Genomic DNA, 21,884 nt, shown 5'->3' with positions numbered 1-21,884 from the left:
ATTTGGGGAAAATTTCATTGAATATCCCACTATAATTTACTCCGACCGACTACTGGAGCAATACATAAGTGAGAGACCTCTTCCTGTCAGAACATCGGTCAATATCGACCTTCCTCATCGCTCCAACAAACGAACAAAATGGCTACTATGGACTCCAAAGCTCCACTCCACCCCTACTATCCCCTCAATGCTCAAATCGATGGTTATGCTCCCAACGAGGCTTCATTGCTTAGTATCCTCAGTACTGCTAGCGTTGGCGCGGCAGCTCTACTGGGAATCATTCTCACCCTTACCAGTAGACTCCGACCAACGCTAACAAAAGCCGACCGTCTTGCTATTCTGTGGTTTGCCCTCTGTAAGTTGAACTCATTAATTACGTACTGCTCCGACAGCAAAAAAAAAAAAATCCTCGATGCTAATTGCAGTGTGAACTCATAAGCGGGTACGATTCACTGCTTCTTCGAGGGTTATTTCATGATCAACCATGCTCGTATGGCGTCTGCGCAGGACTTCTTCGGTCAGCTATGGAAGGAGTACGCCCTATCGGACTCACGATACATGACCTCAGATACCCTCGTCTTATGCATGGAGACTATCACGGTCGTAGGTGCACCCTTGGCTGCAGGGACCCCTGCCCATTGTCCTCCTTAGCTCCGTCTGCGACACCGTTGCTAAACTACTGGAATAGCTTCTTTGGGGCCCGCTCTGTTTTCTGGTTGCATACTTGACCCTTTCTCAGCATCCTCTGCGCCATCCGCTGCAGATCATCGTGTGCATGAGCCACCTCTATGGCGATGCTCTGTACTATGCGACCAGCTTTTTCGATCACTACGTTCATGACCGACCGTACTGTCGCCCGGAGCCTTACTACTTTTGGGTGTACTATTTCCTGATGAATTTCATCTGGATTGTGGTTCCGTTCTGTACGTTCCAGCTCCGCGGATCCCTTGCTTGATTTTCCACTTATCTTGGACTGATGATGATGGACATAGACTATCTCTACCAGAGTATCCGGACAATAACGGAGGCCCTCAGAGAGCTGGAAAATAATTCCAGACAGCGCAAGGATCGATAATTGAGATGCACGGTGAAAATGATGTCACCCGTGTTATAAACGCAACAGCATCTAACTAGATGAGGGGTAGCAAGGACATTGACCTTTCCCTGACCAGGCATGCGTATAATCTCAGAGGGCATTCCCGCATGAGATGATCTTCGCTTCGGCCGGAAGTGCCCTCTCCTAACAAGTCTCCAATCAACGGCACCCGAGTGGGAAAAAGCAATCAACATAGCCCAGTGCATGACAACGCACTCGAAATATCATTGACTCAGGTAGAATATTTTTCCCTTTTTAGCCCACTCTGTGACGCGTAGCCCGCAGTGGATCGGTTTAGGCATTCCTGCTCTTTCGGCAAACAGAACGTATAGCTCCGAGATACACGTTAGTTACACCGGAATGATCGTCTTACGGATACTGCTCCGCGGTGCAATATGACTGCTCTACTATCGAACATCAAACAGAAGGGGAAAACAATCCTTGAAATGACCACGACATCGGGCGGCCAGGGTAGTGACTTGGTGCGAGGCATGGGATGCAGAAGCCGCAAAGTCATGTGGGGATGAGGGCCCATGTGCATCTCATCAGCCAGCAGCTATGACCATGACCGTGCAGGATAAGCTGGAGTCAAAAGGGAATAGAAATAAGGGAAGGGATGGATAGATAAATAGAGGGAGGTATTTCCCTGAGAGGTCTGGAATCTTTTGGCTGGATGTACCTGATCCATTCAATTCCACTTGCGAGAAAGGGAGGGTCGAACCACCGGTCGCGAAATGAATTATTGAGCTCTGAACGGTCGAGCCCAAGAAGAGCAGCAAATCATCATTTCTGGCGGAATGCGGTTGGCTGGTGCAAACTAAACTTGGGCGCCAGATCTGACGAACGGGGGCATTCTGGCCATGGAATTGGTTGGGCTTAGCAAGTGGCGCAGAGTTCAAGCTGGTTTCCCGGGCAGCCTCCCTTCTGCCAAACTCACAGCGAGGTGTGTCCGTCTGTCCGTCCCGCAGGTCCAGCGAAGTATAGACCAGACAAGACAGAACTTGGATTTGTGGGTGTGTTGTGTTTTCATTGTTGTTCATCCAGGCTGGCCTTGTGAATGCCCTTGAAGAGCCTCTTCATATTCAGAGAGGAATGAGGGCCTCTGGAGACGTCGATGAGCAACTGATTGTCCCGACGCCAACTTGGAACGCTCTTCCTAACTACTAGACACTTCTAACCACCGCCGTGTACTAGTGAGCTGCGCTGCCTACGTCCGGTCTCCATTCTGCACTTGACCGCCTATTCTCGCTCAATTCCTTGCTTGTTCTCAGGTTCACTTTGCATATTCTGTCTTGAATTCGTCTCTTGCCTTTGTGGTGTCCCAATTAATTCCTCCCTCCCAGCAGAACCGCTACCTTGTGGTTGTTTAACCAGGGTATGTGCTGTCGGTGTCTCGACCACGAGTGAGCTTCCCCTCCCATAAACAAACAACTGGTGACGTCGGTGGGTGGACCTCCCTCTCTTTCTTTGTTCGCACCCCCCATAGAAAAAAAGAAAAAAAAGAGTCAGCTCTGCGATCGCAAGTTACCGGAGATTCCGCCTGACATTTCGATCAACCTCCGCGACCTCGAATTTATTGCTAATGCCTGCCTCCGGTCACAGATTTCCATGCCGACTCCTGCCAACCCGCAGCGCCCCTCCAATCGTGGGGGAGGCACCAGAACATCACCGACCAAAAAACCGCTCGACATTGGAGTACCTTTAGGCATCTACGATACAAATTCGGTGCGAGCAAAGGTTCGCAAGTGGCAGCAGCAGGGAGGCGGGGTAATTACGGCCAATGATGGGGTTTGCTACGACGACGATGAGGAGAATTCAACAGCCGATTCCAATCCCAAAGTTGTCGACGATAAGGGATCCGGTAGTTCCAATGGCTCCGGAACGAGGCCACGGAGCAAAAGCACGCCTCGCAAACGTGTCATTAGTGATGAGCATTGGAAGCTGAACCGAACCCCTACCCAGACACCTTCTTCCAGGCTCCCTCCGCCGAAACGCATTGCCGAGTATACCACAAATGACCGTCTACGTTCTCCGCCAGCTGGAGGGGCCGAAGATGCGCGGGAGGATACGATATTACCCTCCCCTTCTCGCAGCAAGGAGAGGGGCAGGGCTGCTATAGCAACCGACCTCGCAACAAGAGAACGGAGAAAGTCGAGAGCATCTCGAGATGTGGATACAATACCCGAGAGCAAGGCCGAGGAGGAGAGTGCGTCTCACAACGGTTCTTCCAAGTCTACTTCGCGACCTGCCACCGGCGACAAGACTCATGCACGCGCGCGGTCGGAGCTGTCACAGAGTGCAAAGATAAAGGACGGGGCACTGGATGAGGACTCCGAGTGGGCGACGAGTGAGGCCGATTTCTCAGAACTCTCCAGGCGACGTGCGCGAGGTCCAAACCCAGTACCCCGGGGCGCTGCACCTAGAGGCCGGGGAACAGTGAAGCCCCCCAAAGGCGGCATCTTCTCCCATATGCTTGATGAGTCCAAGAAGATGTTCGCTAAACCGGAACCCCCGAAACCAAACCGAGGCGCCAAAATAGAGGCATGGCTCTCCGAGACACCGGACCCATTCATCGAGGACGTGGAGTCTGACGTCGAGATACCGGCACCGTTAAACACAAAAACTGGCAAAAAGAAGGAAGGCGCGAAACGAGAGGATGCCCCGAAGTCTAAAAGCGATACTGAGCCTCCTCTTGCGAGCGACACATTGAAGAAGGATGCGCCGCAAGCGCAGAGGAAAGAAGGCCCGACGAAAAGCCAACCACCAAAGACAGCAGAAGAGAAAACCGAGCCCAAGAAGGACAGTGTCACCCCGGACAAAAACAAGGCACCTACAGAACGCGAGGAGAAACCACGATCATCAGGCGCTGATAAGCTACCCATTGGCAAGCGAACCCGTCCCAGCAAGGATAATGCATCTGAGATTGAGGCCCAGCAGTTGTCAGAGGGCTCCGAAGTTTCTGCGAATAATGCACCAGTGCCGCTTGGTCGTCGCAAGCCATTCCCCACGACTGGGGCCCACCCTCTCTCGACAATCGCATCCGTTGAATCAATGAGCACAACGAAGGAGGCTACAGGATCAGGACAGGAGGCCGCATCGGAAAAACAGGAGGCAGAGTCTGCTCAGGCAAAGCTCGTTGAAGAGGAGAAGAGAGACCAGTTTGACCCCAACTCACTTCCTGGGATTACCTCCCAGCTGAAAAGGCGTCTCACTACTCATGATGATTTGATATCGGTGCTGTCTGCTCCAAGTGGCCGGAGCAGAAGCCTTCGTTCCGCCAGGAGTCTAAAAACGAAGAGCCGTATTACCACAGAGAACATTCCCGACCTTCTCAAGGAGTTGGCTGCCGACGAGGTAAAATACATGCGCGAGCTCAAGACCTTGGTTGGCGGGGTTATCCCCGTCCTCTTGACATGTGTGCTATCGAGATCCGATTCTGCCATTGCAGCTGGACTTTTTCGACCTTCTGCCGATCCGAAGGATGAGGTGAATTTCAGTAAGCCCATAGTGGACATGGGAGTTGCTGTCGAGCGATTGAAAACACTGCACAAGCGTATCCCGCAGGATGATGTGGACGCTCTGCTCACCTGGGCGAATGGGGCGCAGAGAGTGTACCGCGAATACCTCAAGGCCTGGAGACTGGGATTCAAAGACGTGATTGTCAACCTTGCGCCTCTTGAAGAGGGAGAGGCAGGCGATAACGCCGACACGAAGAGTCTAGACGAAGGCATGGCAAGGGATGAGAACGGTGATGTGGTAGATGGTGATGGCGAGAAGGTTGATGTTGCATACCTTTTGAAGCGACCTCTCGTACGCCTGAAGTACCTCGCAAAAACGTTCAAGGGAATCAAGACCATTCAGCCATCTGCCAAGGCTGAGGATGTTGCTGCGGTATACCAAAGCCTTGTGACAGACGCCCGTCGCCGGGCACGCGAAGAGAGAGCGAGGCTTGAGGATGAATCTGCTGCAAACGTTGACGCTACGCGGGCAAGAGATCCTGCGACCTTGGGAGCACTCACTGGAGTCACTGTCGATAGAAGCCGGAGAGTCCGGGCCCGCGATTTCTTTAATCTGTCATTGTACCACACCAGTGGTCAGATCATTGACTGCCGCGCAGAGCTCCTCTTGAGAGACGGTGCTGCTGGAAATAGAGCAGGCGGAGATCTACTGATCTGCGAGATTGACCATACGGATCGTTGGTTGCTATTCCCCCCTATTGAGGTTAGCCGTGTCTCTGCTCGCAATGGCGACGTGAAGGGTGAGATCGTGGTCATGCTACGGAGTGGCCCAAACCAAACCAAACCCTGGCAAGAACTACTCGTGCTTCAAATTGATGAAGAGGACATTGGATTTGAATGGGTTCAGATGCTGGGCTCAAACCCTCTCCCACCGGCTATCTGTCGAACCCCCAGCTTCATTGATAGAACCAAGCGGCAACGAGCCAAGACCATATCGTCAGCCAATGAGGCCTCCCAGGCACAAAAGGCACCACCAAGTCCCTCCAACGTCAATGTTCCTATCGGAGAGAAGCCTACTTCTCGTACCTTGCGCCGATCCTTGACCCCCAAGGATCATCTTTCGGATCCAAGTACCGTGAGCTCTTGGATCAGCGAATCCCGTACTTCACTGCAGAGTGCAGTAACACCCGAGTCGGACTATGCTACTGATGAGTTACTGATCAAATCACCGCCTCCGCAATCTATTTTGCATGCTAGGGAACCTCGAAAAAGCTTCACGGCGGATGACAGACCTTCTCCTGGTCTCAAACGGTCGAAGGCTAAGAGAGTCACCAGAAATGGAGAAGTTATTCCTTCTAGCCCTACCACGCCAACGGACCCAAGCTTGGATCGAGGGTCATCCCATTCAGCCCAGGAGGAAGCCAAACGCTCAGAAGAGCAGAAACCCAAGCCGCAGCAGAATCCCAAGACCCCCACGAAGCCCACCCCTGAGAAGAGTTCCCCCCGAGTGTCTTCCGTGCCGTCGATGGACCTTCCTCTTATTCCAAAACTCAGAAAGGGCAGCAGTCAGACACACATCTCTGACTCCTTGGCGTCCACCTCGGACGATGAATTTCCTCCTGTAGAATATGATGATATCCCCGAAACGCCTACCAAGAACAAGAGCCATACTCGTGAGGACTCGGGAACGGACCAGGCTAACGAAGACGAGTCTCCACCACCTCCGCCGACTCATTCACGGTCACCAAGTTCCATTGGCTCCAGCCTTCCAAATACCCCCGTCCTTAGCCCTAGCGGTGTGCGGACTAGGCGCCGTGGCTCATCACCCCTCAAGCATGAATATGAACCATCTACTGCTTCGGATTCGTACTCGGATTCTGATACATCGACTGTGCGTCGTTATGAGGTGCATTCGGGATCCGAGTATTCAGACACAGACAGCTCGGATGACTCTGGGGATGAGCACGCATCGCTGCCACCATTTGAAGCTCCTCCCAAGCCAAAGGCCCAGGCTCCAGAAGCCACGCCTGCTAGCAGCTCCTTGTCACTGTCCAATTCGGCTTCTCAAGGCGGCTATAGGTCTGTTCCTTCGCAGCCGAGCAAGTCGTCCACTGTGATTGCGTCTGTATTCGCCTGGTCAGATAAGGGCTCCTGGGATAGCATCTTCCCCGATGACTGCAAGGTCATAGTCAGTCCTGGACTCATCGAAGCATATGACGTGGGAAATGCACCGGCCGGGACGGAGGAAGACGACAACGAGACGAAGAAAGCACGCCCACTGATTGCCCTCGAGCTCACCCCCCTTGTACCTATCCGGCGCGGCACAGCCATTGACATCAGTATACGCTCTCCTCCCACCAAGCGGTCCAAAATCAATTGGAGCAACAACATCATGTTCCGATCTCGGAACGCCGACGAGTGCGAGTTCCTATACGGTCTTATCAATCAAGCTCGCATCAACAACCCAACGTACATAGCGCTACAGAACGCCCGTGGACCTTACGCAGAGCAGCCGGTACCCGTGGATACACCAACAAAGAACGGGGGATTGTTCGGCTGGCCACGACGCAGGAGAAGCTACCGTGCTTCTACTTCTCCACGGTCGGTTGCCGATAACTCCGAGAGTAGCGTAGGAACCATGAGCAGTGCCTTCTCGGCACTGAAGCGGTTCGGAGGAGGAAGCAAGATGTTCAACATCTCCCGTTCCTCACTCACCTCTCACGATGGGCAAAAGGAAGACAGCTTGTACTCAAGCTCTATCGGTTCCGGGTCGAATGCCTCTCCCTCGTCCGGCATTGGTCGTATAGCAGCCGCCATCAAGGGAAGTGATGGTATCGGTCTGTCCAACGCTAAGATTCGGCTTTACTTGCGCGAAACTCAATCCAAGTGGCGCGACATGGGTGCTGCAAGGCTGACCATAATGCCTGCGCCCTTAGCATCTCGTCCTTCTGACACGGCCAGCGGGCGCGGAGATGCCAACAGCATTGCAGAAGGAGCCGAGGATAATTCCCCAGCATCTGGATCCGCTTCTCCCCGACGCGGAGCGGAGCCCGAGAAGCGCATTCTCATTCGAGGCAAGACTCGTGGCGAGGTTCTCCTTGATGTCTGCCTTGGCGAAAGCTCTTTCGAGCGTGTGGCTCGAACGGGTATCGCTGTGTCCGTCTGGGAGGAAAACGAAGGCGGAGCCATGCCTAAGAAGGGCGGCGTTCTTGTCGGTACCTCCAAGGTTTACATGATTCAGATGAAGAGTGAAGCCGAAGCAGCATACACCTTCGGACTTGTCGGGAAGTCCAGATATTAAAACGACTTCTTTGGAGGAATGATATCTACTCCCCGATATTCACACCATATAACCTCCTTACCTTTATTCTGAACCTGCCCCGTTCATGCATTTGATGCTTAGCGATGTTTCTTTCTTGATTTCTATTACTGCAGGTGTTAGTGTTTATCGTTCATGTGCATATTCATACCCCCTCTTGCCGATGATTATTTCTTTCCATCATTCTTCCCTTTCCATCATACTTTGCTTTGTTTTTCTCGCTTGCAACCCTCTTTTCACGATTGTTTAGAAGCCCATGTGTATATGAACTGGAAGACGACCTACAAATGTGCGATGCGAATCTTAGAGTCTGATGAAATACTATACTGAACCCTCCCCCAAATCCTTCTTTCAACTACCACTCATGTCATATCAATGCTTTCCTACTTTGCTACTTCTACTTCTATACAAGCCTCACTGTTCATTCCCACTTTCCAGATCTAATCCAGCTATAAGCCAGCACTGTAATATAATAGTATCTCAGTTAATCCGAATCATCTACCACTCACCTGCCAGTAGTACTATCTTTTTGATCACCTACATCACTTCGGTGGATCTACGGGACCTTTTATAAAAGCTACTAGGAAGGACCCTGTCTCTATAATAGACTCACTGTCCTTAAAGGCCAGCTACTATATAAACCACAAACGTATTACATTTCTTGGGACCAATAGTACTAGGAATATGCTCAGATGAAGGCAGATTCGGACGCTTGCTCTGCTCCTATATACGAGACTCAAAAAATAAATAGGTCTAGTCAATCCATGTATGCATGCATCTAGTCGTGTAGCTATGTATGTATGCCTGTATGTATGCACCTCTATGTGTGTATGTGTATGCGTATGTAGGTAGGTGGTATATCAATCAATCAATTAAACAGTCAATCCGAATCGGGAATAACCACAACCGAAGGAGATGCCAAAGTACCGTCCTTCTCAACTGCTTCCGTCTTAGGCTCTGCCTCAGCTGCTGCTGTGCTGGATTTTTTGAAGACGAATCCAATTCTATTACTATCTTCGTCTTTGAGCAAAGAGAGAAGGACATCGTCGTCGATGGTTGATTCGAGGAGTTCGGCGGTATCCGTATCACTGGTAGTCAGATGAGCGGGGTCGATGTGGCAGTACTGGGATAGGGATTGCTGGATTCGGTTTCTTTGTTGATTCGCGGGTTCCGTGGTGTCGTCGTTTCCATCTTCATCTTCATCGTCATCTTCATGTTTATTGCCGGCCCTCGACCTGCGAGTTGTTGGTCGGGATGGTCTGGTTCTTGATCTGGAGCGGATTAGACGCTCTTGCTTCTCCATGTCTACCTGGGAGGCTTTGATCAGGGTCGGAAGATCGGGGAAGTCTTCGAGAGAGCTTGAAGATGAGTGGCCGTCTTCCTCGTCTTCGATCTCAGTTGTTGTTGGTGGGACAACGATTTGTCCATTACCTCCACAGTCACAGCCTAACAGCTCATGTGTCTGGCATTTGCTTTCTTCGTCAAGACGAAACAAGTCTTTGAGTTCGTCCCGTGAAAACTGGGCTACGCTATCCCTCTTCTCCATGACGCTATCGGCAAGCCCAATCTTGGTTACTTGACGCTGCCATATCTTCTCTTCAAGGCTGCCCTTGAGTAGAATGCGGTATATTCGGCAGTGGCGCTTTTGGCCATCACGATGAATTCGTGCCATGGCTTGGATGTCAGTGGCCGGGTTCCAGTCCACGTCAAATAGGACAAGTCTACTAGCACCTACGAGGTTTAGCCCGGTACCTCCAGCTTTTGCGGACAGGAGGAAAGCGAAGCAGAGGTTTGATGGGAGACGGTTGAAGTCTTCAACAAGAGATTGTCGTTTCTGTGCGGGAGTCGAACCATCCAAGCGGAGAAAGGGGAGGGAGAGCGACGTAAGTAGGTTTGCTAGTAAGTTCAATGTAGAGGTATAGTTTGAGACCAGAACTATCTTCTCCGAGGTTTTCGTGTGTAGATTATCAAGTAGCTGATCCAGGACACGGAGTTTGGCACTTGATGAGGGAGTGAAGTGACGTAGGAGGTTCGGTGGTAAGGAAGACAAGAGAGCGGCGATGGTTTCACTAGGCTTTTCGTTCACATCTCTGGGCGTAAGCAGAGACGGACTATTGCAGAGCTTCTTGAGGATAGTTATAAGTTGGAGAGCACTCTCCGAGTTTCCGAGGGCGCTTTGAAAGACAGGAGAGGCAAGGACATTCTGGTAGATGGTCGCTTGCGTGCGCGTCGCTTTGCAAAATAGCACATACTCCGTCTTCGGAGGGAGATACTTGGCCAGGATATCGGCTGTTCTTCGCAGCATGAATTTGGAGGTAAGCTCTCGTAGCTCCTCATTCCTGGCCTCTCCCTTCTCTATGTCCTTTCTTGTCGCCTCGGGCTGTCTGCTCCTAACTATAGGACCTTCGAATTCCTTGACAAATGACTTGAAACTTCCCAAAACACCGGGATTAACAAGATCTACCGCGGCAAAAAATTCCTTCAGATCATTCTGGATGGGTGTACCGGATAGAATGATGCGCTTTGTCGCATTCAGTGACTGAATTGCTTGGCCGCTCTTATTTTGAAGCGTCTTCAGTCTGTGACCTTCATCGGCAACAATGATGTCGACACCATTGCTGTTAGCTAGCCCTTCTTGCACCGACCTGAGCTTCTCATATCCCACAATCATCACACTGTAAGCCCTCCCTCTCGTAAAATCTGTTATTCGTTTTCTTTTGTCATCGAAGACAAAAACTCCGATACGTTCATTCCCAAGCCATTTGCGGAATTCCTTCCTCCAATTATTGATGAGCGTAACCGGACAAACAATGAGAGCTTTCTTGATGACCGGGGGGCTATCATATACTGGATTTTGCTTCAGAAGTGTCCACAAGAGAGTTATAGTTTGCAAGGTCTTCCCTAAACCCATATCATCTGCTAGAATAGCTCCTTCACCGTTAAAGGATCTCATTCCCATGACACATTCGTACAAGAATTGAACACCCTCGCGTTGGTGAGGTCGCAGATGTTTAGCCAGAAACGGATCGACAACAACGTCAATAATTTGTTTGCCCTTTGGCACCGAGTCCGGTCTCTTCATAACCAGCGCTCCAGGTTGGTTAGGATCATGGCGTGGGACAGGTTTTTCCGATGGTGTGGGTGGCAAAACAGTACTTTCCAACAATGGCCTTTTGTATGTCCCAGTGACCGTTCCCCTCCTCGAAGCGGGATTCGAAAGCGTTGGTGCAGTGGGCTTTGCAGGTTGGCTCTTAGCAACTGTCGTCGAAGCAGAAGTACTAGTACTGCTTCGAACAGGAACGAACGCCTTGGTAGGCGGTGTTGTCGAAGGGAGCGGCGCCTTCTTCGATTGCAGGTATTGACGACCCGACAGATACTCTTTCTTCGACAACTCGGAGTCGATTTCCACTTCCTTGCCTCCAATAGATAGCATAACACCGGGTTCGAGGCGAGAGCCATACATGACCCGTCCCATGTCTCTTCCAGAAACATCCTGCAAGTAAGCGTAGCCATCACGCATTGTCAAGACCCCGTCGCCGTCCCACGTTTTATTCTTTTTCATAGTGACTTTGCGCCTTCACAGCTCGTTAGTCGTTAGCCTTGGTGGCCATCACCTAAGGGCGGACGGAATACACTGCACGTACCATAGGACATTGAAATACCTATCTTCATTGGCATCACCAGGGCTCCCTGGCTTCGTCGAGGGCTCCGCATCCTTCTTGGGTTGAGTTAGACGATTCACCGGTCGTCCAGCGACTGGAGTGGTGTTCTCAACATCTGCCGGGTATTGTGGCTGTAAACGCGCCTTCTTGGTTGGAGGGCCGTCGATCTCGGAAGTCTCAGTGGGCACAGCTGGTCTTGAAACGGTAGGCTGAAGGGGTTTCCTCATCGAAGGAGGCTTAAATGGCTTGAAAACCATCACGACTGATGGTTTCTGATGCTTTCTGCTGGGGCAGTTGCACCGTGGAGTTGATGAGTCTTCTTGCTGCGCGCGACAGCCTCGAGACGCGCGGGTGTCGCGACATCACGTGATGATACAGTGCTTATTGCCTTTTACGGCAGCAAGGCATGCTGCCTGGTGGATTCAATCTTCTATTCAATCTAATGAGGACTTGGATATTTTCTCGAAGAATTTGATTACTGAGCCCGGGCGTTTCGATCTACGGAAAGCATCGCATGCCACTCGCACCCAAACAGTATCAAGATTATATACAGCTCATACTCAGAATTATCCCCAGAAATATTCGCGTAAAATATAGTAGCTAGACATCAAGTGATAGACCAACAATATAACCAGTCTGATGTGCCTTATTCTAGACATTCAACCTTTCTCGCATCCATGCTATACACTTTCGACAATACTTAGTCCGCGTCAGCCACGATCACCTTATCAGTCATAGGAATGGACTTGGGTCCTTCATAGGTGTTCATGCGGAAAAGCCACCAGGCAGCCACAAAGATCGTCAATCCTCCTGTCATCAGACTGGCGTAGTTCATCGAAGCGGCATCGGTGGGCAGGGCGTAAGGGAAACAGAAGATTACAACAAAGGCGAGGATGTAGATGCATGCCAGAGAGTTGACTAGATAACCGATACGTCCCATCCAGAAATGGCCAGGCGTGAAAGAGGACCGACGAGTAAGAACATGTGGGAGAATGGCGGCGAAATACGAAAGACTGGATAGCTGCACGAAGCAACCAACGAAGGCGTTGAAGGCAGTGGTGGACCCGACATAGATGCAAGCAAGAATAGTGACAATCCCACCGCATACCAGTGTGGCGTTGAAAGGGTTGTGCATCCGCGTGTTGATATGTCCGAGCCAGCGAGAGAAAGGAGTTGCTCCGTCACGAGAGATAGTCCACAAGGTGCGACCAGCGGTGATGTAACAACCGGAGCAAGTAATGACTGTGGGAATGAAAGCCACGATAAGCAGTCCAATCGCACCACCCCTGGATCCTGTTGCTTGACGGTAAATCTCGGCCAGAGGGAATCCGTAGACGCTATTGATGACTGCGTCGAGATCGGTGATCGAATAGAAGATGGCAATCATGTAAAGAACACCGGTGATAAAGCCGACGCCCATTTGAGCCAGGACCGCTTTGGGAATATTACGGCTTGGCCTGTTCCTCATTAGTATACCAGAAGCATCATTGGCAAGGTGGTAACTCTACCTAGGGATCTCCTCCGCAAGGTGCGACGAGCAATCGGGCGTGCCCACACTGTAGGCCCCATTGAGCATACCGGCGACAAAGACAAAGCCCTGGCTAGAGTATCCGGTGTCGTTTTCCCAAGTGCTCCATACATTCTTGCTTGTGGCATAGCCTGTGCCCTTAACATGGGGCATGACCGCACACACGATGATGGTGATGAACACACCAGCCAAGATGAAGATCATTCCAAGATTACCGATGTGCGGGAGGAACCGGTTCATGAAAAGGACGATGCAACAGCAAAGCCACGTGCAGATGATAAAGCTCACAAAGGTATGCCATGCCTGGGGGACAAAACCTGGATGCATGAGGGCATACATGGAGACAGTCTGCTGCCCTAGGATAGCAGACATAGAGGCAGCACCGAGGATCCAGGCGAGGCAGTTCCAGAATCCAGCGAAGAAACCACAAACACGACCGTACTTTCCAGCTGTAATCGAAGCCCAGTGATAGACTGAAAGTCGTTGTCAGCAATTTATGATAACCTTGAATCAGTGTGAGTAGTAGAGCATACCTCCACTAGCAGAAGGCATGCCAGATGCCAGTTCAGCAATCGATGCTGCAACAAGCCAGTAGCAAACTGAAACGGCAATGCTAGAATCACGGTTAGCGATGGCATGAATCTTCTTATAGGATCGAGTGGCGTCATACAATTCGTAAATCACACCTGATGGTCCTCCATTGCTCAGCGCAGTTGTCTAAGAAGCCACTGTCAGTTGCTTCGCCCCTCCACAGCTAGGAAGTATCAAGGCTAGTATAGCATACCACACTGCCACCTTGAGCAATCCATGTATTTCCAGTGGTAACAGCAACGGCGCAGATACTCAGTAGACTGAAATTCCGTTCGACTTCCTGACGGTGACCCGAGGCATTGACCACCTCAATCGAAGTTGCATCATCCCCTGCCTCAGCTGTTCCCACTTTCTCTACTTCTTTTTCGGCGGCCATTTCCAACGACGGGGCGAATACGCAGAGGATTCTAATTAGGTCTGGAGACGAAGAGGCGAGGCGGTAAGGCGTAGATGTCGACCGAGGCGTACAAATGAGATGTTGTTTCCAATATAATCAGCGAAAGACTGCTTTATGCTTGCTTAGAGGATCGTAGACGACTGAAGCAATGATGTATAGAGATCGAAGAAGGAATGACTGAAGTTTGCGGGAATCGATTATAATGGTGGCCTCGAATATGTTAGGAGAACGTAGGATTAGGCATTGTCTCCTCCGATGACCATATTACCGTGGAGAAAGTGAGTATGAAGATCAGAGAAGTGAGCAACGCTGGGATGAGTCCCGGGTTTATAGTAGGATGGGGGAACACAGGCAGGACCCGGGCAGGCAGCCTACTCTCTCACTATACAGCAGGGAGTAGACAGTATGAGACCGACCTAAAGACCCGGTGGTTCTCCAACTGGTGGAACCACTGGAACCCTTGAGAGGGATCATCTCCAATCATCGTCTGTAAAGACTGGCTGGTGGTGGCCAACCTGGACGGGAGCGGGTCGGGAAAGCCTTCTGACTGGCTCCCGTCGGTCACTAAGAGCACCAGCTCGCGGAGAGACGCTTTTCCCAAAGGGGGAGCTATAGCAGATATACCTTCATCTGCAATCCACTGATCCCCATGTGGTTGAGGTTGATTTTAAGTGTGCGATCATAATTTGGATGAGATGGAGTCCGGATGGCAGGTGAACAGGTCTCTTCCCCACAATGGGGTAGCAGACTTCATCTGTGCTTCATTTTCAAGGTCTTGGAATTAGAAGATCATGCATTGATATATGATACTGAAGACAGCGAGTGTATCTGAGTGACGGTTGAGTGTATTGTAAGAGGTGGACAATTCCACAACACAGGTCAGGCACAATGGGTGGTGGAACACAATGCCTTATCTACTTATGGATTATTTGTTCGCTTCAGTCGAAAGGGCCTGATAAGACAACGACTTTGGGTTGAGTGATTTGATCACTGATAAACGCTTCCAGACTGCTTCCATTACCTGTGACATACGGATATCTCTTATCTATACACAGCGACAGATACTAGTTACTCAGCAAGTTCTGCAATGGTGCCTTCCGTGAATATTCTTCACTGCAAGGTTCCTCGACGTGGAATTAATTTACTCGCTTATCTGCCTGCTTACTGCCACTGGGGAAACCCATGTAACCACAGCCTGCTGTTGCCAAGTCCTGAAGAGTGGAGCCCATCCGGTTGCGGAAATCACGCCACGAATCCGACCGTGGGCTTGACTTTCTTTGTTCTCTGTTAGAGTATCCAACAAAGAAGTTACCTTATCCATTCCCATTATCTCTGGCAATTACTCATATGCTGTGGCTTGATTACAAAAGTTGAGATATTTCTCATTAGTCTCGCTGATTAGTTATGAGACTGAATCTTGCATAGGCACGGGGAATTAGCCATGAACGTTCTAGTGTGCCGAAGTAACCCGGGCCATACTAGTAACTAGACCTGGCGCAGCTTACCCTCGGGGGTTCGTTCGGCTAGGCCGGCGTAGTACGTGGTGGTTAGTGGACAGGGGAAACTCAGCTACATACTGACTAAACTAGGCCTTCAGCTTGGGTTGTATCTTCCGAAGGGTCTGGCCAACCTTTTATTAAAATCATAGCGTAGTACTCCGTAGCGTAGTATGAATGAATCTGACATGAGGGACGGACAGCGACATACTTCCGTCCCGTCTCAATTTATTGCCTAGCGCAATTACTGTTTACTGTCTATAACCACCAGAAGGGCGTCAGAAGGCTAGGAGAGTCCCTTCCTTCCAGAATTGAGGCCGATCTCTCCTAGAAACAATAAGCTGTCTCACTTTGCATCTTAGCGTTCAGATAGTCTTCTCACTCAATATAGATCGAAGGTTCCTTGCATAACGAAGCTCTTCTATTCGGAGAAACACCGGCGGTACCTCTAGTCTTTCTCGCAACTGCCCCTAATTAGTAGCGCAGGATGATGCGAAACGGCTCTTTTTTCTGGGTTAATAGTTAACTATCCCCCCAAACAATGGGTGGTGACGGCGCAGCTGCAGCGGGATTCAGTCCCGCTGTTCCAGAACACGGACCATAACTACTACTAACCTCGATGACGGTGGATTTATTGAAACCATGCTATGCAATCAAGTTTTGTCATTTTTCTCCGACTGAAACTAAAACCCAATCGAAATCCTTCACCCTGACTGGTGTAACCCCCCCAAAGTTTATTATAGTACATCCCTGCTAGTGAAGATTCGTCTAGGTTCACCGATCTGGAAATCGATCGTGTCCGCGGTCTTGATTGGGTAAAGGGAATCGGTCTAAACACCACCTGCAGCTCCAAGTCGGTGATAACTTCGCATATAGGCATGGCATGTCTGAAACTAGGTTGCCTTCCTTCGGGGCTTCCGAGAACTGCTACGTTTATTGTTAGAGCATAGTATTGAGGTCATCCACGGGCAGGTTCCGAAAGTATAGGGGGGGAAGTTTGGATACGAGGAGTGTCTTGATAGGATTGCGAGTGGTCATGTTGCATAGACCGAGCTGAAGTTTAATCTTAGGGGATATCCTTGGGCTGAGTGGCCCTGCCATCCGAGGTTCAGAGGGATCTAGACAGCTATGTAGAGTGTAGACGGTAGAAGGTAAGCCTGCATCATGCAGCGCGGGGTACCTTGCAGGGTGGGATGACTTGCGGATGCACAATCTTTCTACGGTTTGGATGACAAAAGTAGTTAGAGTATTAATTAACTAACTAGTATGCGCATATCTTTTGTGCACGTACTTTGTAGTACAGAGTTCATCAGGATCATGCCATGCAATAGATCGAACTCAAAGATCCAGGAACACTTGGATCATCCTGATGGTTACTGAATGGACGAACATACCCCTAAGGTAGCATTAGTTAACCATTTAGCTCGAGGCAGCAGCAGCAGGAGCAGCAGCAGCAGCAGCAGCAACAACAATAACAACCCCCCCGGTGTAACACCCAATTGCGTACTCCTCGCTTAATCCACCACGAGATGGTGTCGCTTCGCATCGTTAATGGTCCTGGTTTTCCCGAGGCTAGCCCGATCCTGCCGGGTCCATGATGCTGCTAAAGTACAGAGTAAGTGTCCAGCCGCAGATGTTGACGTAGGAAAAAGAAAAAACAATAAATTGCCGCAGAGACTACTTTTGAGTGGCTAAATGAAAAATTAATTAAGAAATTTCGGCTCAGCCCACCATTCAGTGGTTTGAGATTTATGAATGGGCATAACCGATCGCCTACTCCACGGGGAGGGAAAGGTGGATGGGCCCATGGCCCTACGACACCCTGGCGGGTTAAAGGAGGATCTGCTCGAGATCGGCTCACACGACCAAGGCAACAAGATGAAAATTCTACTTTCTACATTGACAACTACAATGTTACCAACTTAGTTACCATGAAATGGGCTGGGGCCTGTCTTTCCATAGGCTTCAGCTAGTTGAATGCTTAAAACTTTGCCCGGCTTGGAACCCTCCCTTCCGTCTTGGTATGTGCGAAGAGCCAAGAGAGCTGGCCGGCTCGCAATATCCAAAGCACAAGCTCGCTGCTTCTGCTGACTGGCTGATTTGCGGAGGAAGGAGGGGGGGGGGTGGGTGTCTGGGTGAGTGGATGGGGAAGATTTAAGTTTACAGCTAAGTGGGTCTCTTGATCCAAATTAAGTTGCCACTAGCGGGAGCCCACTGGTGAAATTCAAATAAATATGTGCAATACACGCAGGCTGGTGGGTGACACACAACTGTATTGTATCCGTTTGGTGGAGCTGGTCTTTGTGAATTAAATTGCACGTTCTCTGGTAGTCTAACTTAGGCCTGGTCAACGGTGTCATTAGTTTCGCTCGATTCCCCCCGTTTCCTGTCGCGCTCGATATTGGGTGGGTTATATCCACGAGCGAGTATATAGTATTGTGTACTCCGTACACATACTAAATAAACACCTAGGACCTATCAAGTATCAAGAACTGGCACAGAAATACGTATGCAGCGGTGGATGTGGGGAATAGCGATGGACGATCGCTCCGTTAAAACCTGCGAACAATGCTCCATGATTCAGGCGGCGAAGATGCCCCCCCTCATATTGGCCACATTTCAACCGCTGCACGGTAATCTCGGCTGTGGCTGCTGAACAATCGCCTAGAACGTGGTCAAATACTTTAGTACACAGGAAGAAACAGTCAATACACCACTGTGATAGTGTTTCTGCTCCTTCCTTCTCTTCCCGAGTTCATAAAGCAGCAATATCTGGTAAGGTCAGGTACCGGACGAATGGGAACGGACGGAACGCAGAGTGTGTCCACGGTATACCTTTGGCCAGCTCGAATTCAATCTTTCTGGCAAGGAACCTTGGATCCCCACGTTAATCCCTGCTAGATTGGCGTCGTGGAGCCATCCCATTCAGAGGCAAGCAGGAAAGAAATTAGTAACTTAGTAAGTTTAGTTAGTATACTGGGTGTAGACTGCAGTAGTAGGAAGAGGAGCCCCGCAGCCGACCTGGGCCACTACGGATCCGCCTGTCTGATTTACCTCCGTTCGGGCACTGCCCGCTCGAAACCTGACGCTGCTGCTGGTCTTTGGCCCTCAGAGGGTGTTAACTCTTTGGTACTAGTCTGGTTGATAATCCCGGCTCCGGCTCGAGTCCATACTATTCGCCCATCCACCGATGTGCACGCATTGCCAAAGATCGTTCCTGAATTCTTTCATCTCCTCTACCTTGTCTCCCTTATCGCTACTATGTGGACAGCTTCTATTCAAATCTGGACCGCTGATTGATTGACCGGACGCATCATCCCTCGGCCAATGTGCCGGCGCTTGAACCTTATTATTGCAATATGTGCGTGATGCCTCTTATATCGACCCATGTCCTTTCTGGCCCCTGCATATGTACCCCCTCCCTCTCTCAGGTGATTCTAATTGACCGGCCTTATCGCGTCCCTGTAGGCTGCACTCCAGTGAGATGGCGAGCCTAGACTCTGCCTACGCGACGAGCTTCGCGAAAGAGACATGGGCATTATACAGTGTGGGAGTACTGGGGGCTGTACTACGATTGTGAGTACCCTGGACCCAAAGATATTTTCGGCGGATTATCGTGCATTTGAGTGTGTCTTACTGACTGTATTCTTCGTATAGTGTAGCACGAATACGCCGACTGGGATACCAGAACCTTCAAGCAGATGATTACTTGATGTTATTCGCGGTCGTCTGGTATACTATATTATGTGTCGCCCTCAACGAAGTCGCCTCTGGAGGCGGATCGAACCTGATGGACGAGAACGATAGAAAGAATTTAACACCTTCTATCAAGGCGGATCGTATCAGGGGAAGCAAATGGGTCTTTGTATCGGAGCATTCCTTTCTCCTTGCCATCTACGCCATGAAGGCATGCATGTTGGTTATATACGCCCGCATCACGTATGTTCCTCTACCCGGAAAGCATTACTCTTTAGTATACTAACATTACACCTACCAGTGACGGATTACGCCAACGTAAATGGGTGACTTATCTCGCTGTCTATGTTGCCCTAGGCTTCGTTGGCAATGAATTATCTCTGTTCCTTATCTGCCGGCCTTTATCGAATTACTGGGCCGTGCCTACTCCCTATGGTCAGTCGCAGAGAGGAACTTCGCTGGAAGAGGATGCCGGTTACTGACTTCTATACAGATCAATGCTCGACCTATCAGTACTATGAAATTATTCAAGGATGTCTATCGATATCTGCAGACGTCTTCATGCTTGTTATTGGGCTCCCACTCATGGTTCAAGTGCGAGTGCCTCTCAAGCAGAAGTTAATCCTTCTGATTCTATTCGGAATGGGTATCTTTGTCATTGTCGCCGCCCTTCTGAACAAACTCTACTGTCTCGTTCCCTCTCTCATCTCCTATGTTTACATGAACTGGTACTTCCGGGAAGCGACAGTCGCTATCCTGGTCACCAACTTACCCCTCGTTTGGTCTCTCCTTCGCGATGTGTTCCCGGCACTCAAGAGCTGGACCGGTGGTTCACGACGAGCAACAACCGATCGGTATCGGAGTGGTCCCTGGACAAGTAAGGGATCTGCATTTCGTCACTACGGCCCCCACAGTCAGTTGCAATCTGGCGAATACAGCATGCACAACTACAACCAAAGCACCGTTGTTGCGCCCCAGAAGACGATTTCGGAAGTCAGCCTGGAGCCGAGCGAAGATCGCGAGCCCAGCGAGGACGGCTCCGAACGGGCCCTCAGAATCCGACAGGATGTGACGGTGACGGTGGAGCGTGAGACGCGACCACCTGAGTATTGGGATGCCAAGAAGGCCCAAACTTCAGAGGGCCAACTCCCAGAGCCATGAAGAACACGATTGTTTCATATTGCTTCATTTCTCAGTGAATTTATTCTCTCAACACTTTGTATAGAAACTTCTCATTCACTTGATTTCGATCACACTCTCTTTGATCAGCTTTCTTTCCTTTCACGGCACTTCAGGTCCCACTTGCGGAATGATCTGATAACGATGTCCGCTTGACTATTGTACATAACTTGCTCGGCACCCCTTCGCTTAACCTCGATATTTCCACTGATCATCGGCATGTGGGGGACCAGGCTGCCGAGAAGGCATCCTTACGACCAAGGTTCGGAAGAATAGATGGAGGGTTAATCGGCACTTAGCGACAAGGATAGACAAAATGTATGGTGTGATATAGTAATAGATAAAGACAATCTTATTATGCGTTCTGGTGAGCCGTTTCCAAAGTTTCATGCCTATAGCTGTGTTTACCAGAAAGCCGACTTCCATGGGATCATCCGAGCCTGCCGATCCGTGACAGGCCAGTTCGGGGTTTACGTAAATTACTGTATCGTTTGCCTGGCATGGCGGCCATGAGGTGTATCAACGGTATTATGATAACCAACATCACCTGCTTCCACGCCTCCCCGATGAGGTGCCTGGTTATCTTTCACTAACCACAGACACACACTCTCTCTTCCCTGGTGATCATCCTGCTGGCTCCTGCATCTCCAAACCCCAATTGTACTCTCCACGAGACTATGACGTCTGCTCTGGGGGCATATTGACCGCATCCGCACCATGGACTCACTAATACTGAACATCAGGCGTTACTAGATGTGGTAAAAGATCAGGTACCACTCGTCTACGCTTCTCTTTTCGACGGCTGCGAACTTTAACAATTGGTGTCCGTGCCAAGAGCAGACGGAGGCTGGCTGACAGGAACTTAACTCACGCTCTGGAATCAACGAACTCCTACTGCCAAAAAAAGGGCAGGTACCGTCCGAAGAAGCCGGGGCCTGATAAACTTCGTACTGACTTGGTCTGCTGCTAGGTAGTAACCTTAAAGTTCTGCCGCGGCCGCTTGGGCAAGACTGGGAACCCACCATCTTTCGTGCAAAACTCACCCAGCCATCATAATCATCGGTCATCCAACCAAAATACTTACCAACAATCATGTACGAGCGTCTCGGTCGGGTAGAAATGTTCTTCTCTCAGATTGGCTGTATTCCAGCACCTATCTGCGCGACTATTTGGCATGTGGTCCATGGGACCGCCCCCGTCCCCCACCCAGCAGCAACCACTTTAGGGAATGATCTTATAATTAGATTCCCCGATGCCGAACTTCCATCATTCGGCCCACGGGTCTGTTCAGCGTGAAACGGAAATAACTTGCTCAGGTGCGTACGCCGTACAGAAGACATGGCCGACTAGCAAAGGTTTCCACGAATCGAAAGCATGCTCTGCGCTGTGACGAACAGCGACAGTAGCCGCAGCCGACTACCCCAGTGATCGACATTCCCACCACACTGGCCAGCATCTCCAA

At 50.4% G+C, this 21,884-nt stretch overlaps 6 protein-coding genes across 6 annotated transcripts; 3 read left to right on the top strand and 3 right to left on the bottom strand.

Moving 5' to 3' along the window:
• Positions 1–138: 138 nt before the first annotated feature.
• ASPBRDRAFT_193006 (EXPERA domain-containing protein) lies at positions 139–1,075 on the top strand (the record flags this gene model as incomplete). The annotated part of the gene is made up of 4 exons (XM_067620551.1): positions 139–355; positions 440–603; positions 689–923; positions 993–1,075. 4 exons carry the CDS (start codon positions 139–141, stop codon positions 1,073–1,075), a joined length of 699 nt encoding a protein of 232 aa, XP_067481523.1.
• A 283-nt stretch (positions 1,076–1,358) lies between these two features.
• ASPBRDRAFT_442725 (uncharacterized protein) lies at positions 1,359–2,283 on the bottom strand. The gene has a single exon (XM_067625161.1). The coding sequence runs from the start codon at positions 2,134–2,136 to the stop codon at positions 1,642–1,644; it is 495 nt and encodes a 164-aa protein (XP_067481522.1). The 5' UTR covers positions 2,137–2,283; the 3' UTR covers positions 1,359–1,641.
• A 70-nt stretch (positions 2,284–2,353) lies between these two features.
• On the top strand, positions 2,354–6,336 carry ASPBRDRAFT_442705 (uncharacterized protein). Its single transcript, XM_067625159.1, has 3 exons — positions 2,354–2,539; positions 2,699–5,936; positions 6,005–6,336. The coding sequence occupies exons 2-3, from the start codon at positions 2,705–2,707 to the stop codon at positions 6,043–6,045; spliced, it is 3,273 nt and encodes a 1,090-aa protein (XP_067481521.1). The 5' UTR covers positions 2,354–2,539; positions 2,699–2,704; the 3' UTR covers positions 6,046–6,336.
• A 2,224-nt stretch (positions 6,337–8,560) lies between these two features.
• Positions 8,561–11,833, bottom strand: ASPBRDRAFT_39393 (DEAD/DEAH box helicase). The gene is made up of 2 exons (XM_067624137.1): positions 11,518–11,833; positions 8,561–11,448 (listed from the first exon to the last, which is right to left on the bottom strand). The coding sequence occupies exons 1-2, from the start codon at positions 11,790–11,792 to the stop codon at positions 8,754–8,756; spliced, it is 2,970 nt and encodes a 989-aa protein (XP_067481520.1). The 5' UTR covers positions 11,793–11,833; the 3' UTR covers positions 8,561–8,753.
• A 350-nt stretch (positions 11,834–12,183) lies between these two features.
• ASPBRDRAFT_442674 (putative choline transport protein) lies at positions 12,184–14,141 on the bottom strand. Its single transcript, XM_067625158.1, has 5 exons — positions 13,848–14,141; positions 13,734–13,780; positions 13,597–13,676; positions 13,044–13,536; positions 12,184–12,992 (listed from the first exon to the last, which is right to left on the bottom strand). The coding sequence occupies exons 1-5, from the start codon at positions 14,028–14,030 to the stop codon at positions 12,236–12,238; spliced, it is 1,560 nt and encodes a 519-aa protein (XP_067481519.1). The 5' UTR covers positions 14,031–14,141; the 3' UTR covers positions 12,184–12,235.
• A 4,706-nt stretch (positions 14,142–18,847) lies between these two features.
• Positions 18,848–20,810, top strand: ASPBRDRAFT_39391 (uncharacterized protein). Its single transcript, XM_067624136.1, has 4 exons — positions 18,848–19,123; positions 19,205–19,486; positions 19,545–19,678; positions 19,737–20,810. Exons 1-4 carry the CDS (start codon positions 19,032–19,034, stop codon positions 20,402–20,404), a joined length of 1,176 nt encoding a protein of 391 aa, XP_067481518.1. The 5' UTR covers positions 18,848–19,031; the 3' UTR covers positions 20,405–20,810.
• The last annotated feature ends 1,074 nt before the right edge of the window (positions 20,811–21,884 follow it).

The sequence above is a fragment of the Aspergillus brasiliensis genome (assembly GCF_001889945.1).
Source record: "Aspergillus brasiliensis CBS 101740 unplaced genomic scaffold ASPBRscaffold_3, whole genome shotgun sequence".
Classification (NCBI taxonomy): Eukaryota; Fungi; Ascomycota; class Eurotiomycetes; order Eurotiales; family Aspergillaceae; genus Aspergillus; species Aspergillus brasiliensis.
This window is presented reverse-complemented; position numbering and strand designations above follow the sequence as displayed.

Excerpts from the sequence above, each read along its gene's own strand:
- ASPBRDRAFT_442705 (XM_067625159.1), top strand. The coding sequence starts at position 2,705 with ATGCCGACTCCTGCCAACCCGCAGCGCCCCTCCAATCGTGGGGGAGGC. Across the intron at positions 5,937-6,004 it reads TACCACGCCAACGGACCCAA|CCGCAGCAGAATCCCAAGAC; the intron begins GCTTGGATCGAG and ends CAGAAACCCAAG.
- ASPBRDRAFT_39391 (XM_067624136.1), top strand. The coding sequence starts at position 19,032 with ATGGCGAGCCTAGACTCTGCCTACGCGACGAGCTTCGCGAAAGAGACA. Across the intron at positions 19,487-19,544 it reads GTTATATACGCCCGCATCAC|TGACGGATTACGCCAACGTA; the intron begins GTATGTTCCTCT and ends TACACCTACCAG. Across the intron at positions 19,679-19,736 it reads GGCCGTGCCTACTCCCTATG|ATCAATGCTCGACCTATCAG; the intron begins GTCAGTCGCAGA and ends ACTTCTATACAG.
- ASPBRDRAFT_442674 (XM_067625158.1), bottom strand. The coding sequence starts at position 14,030 with ATGGCCGCCGAAAAAGAAGTAGAGAAAGTGGGAACAGCTGAGGCAGGG. Across the intron at positions 13,537-13,596 it reads CATGCCTTCTGCTAGTGGAG|TCTATCACTGGGCTTCGATT; the intron begins GTATGCTCTACT and ends AACGACTTTCAG. Across the intron at positions 12,993-13,043 it reads CTTGCGGAGGAGATCCCTAG|GCCAAGCCGTAATATTCCCA; the intron begins GTAGAGTTACCA and ends AATGAGGAACAG.
- ASPBRDRAFT_442725 (XM_067625161.1), bottom strand. The coding sequence starts at position 2,136 with ATGAACAACAATGAAAACACAACACACCCACAAATCCAAGTTCTGTCT.
- ASPBRDRAFT_39393 (XM_067624137.1), bottom strand. The coding sequence starts at position 11,792 with ATGGTTTTCAAGCCATTTAAGCCTCCTTCGATGAGGAAACCCCTTCAG. Across the intron at positions 11,449-11,517 it reads AGGTATTTCAATGTCCTATG|GCGCAAAGTCACTATGAAAA; the intron begins GTACGTGCAGTG and ends CGAGCTGTGAAG.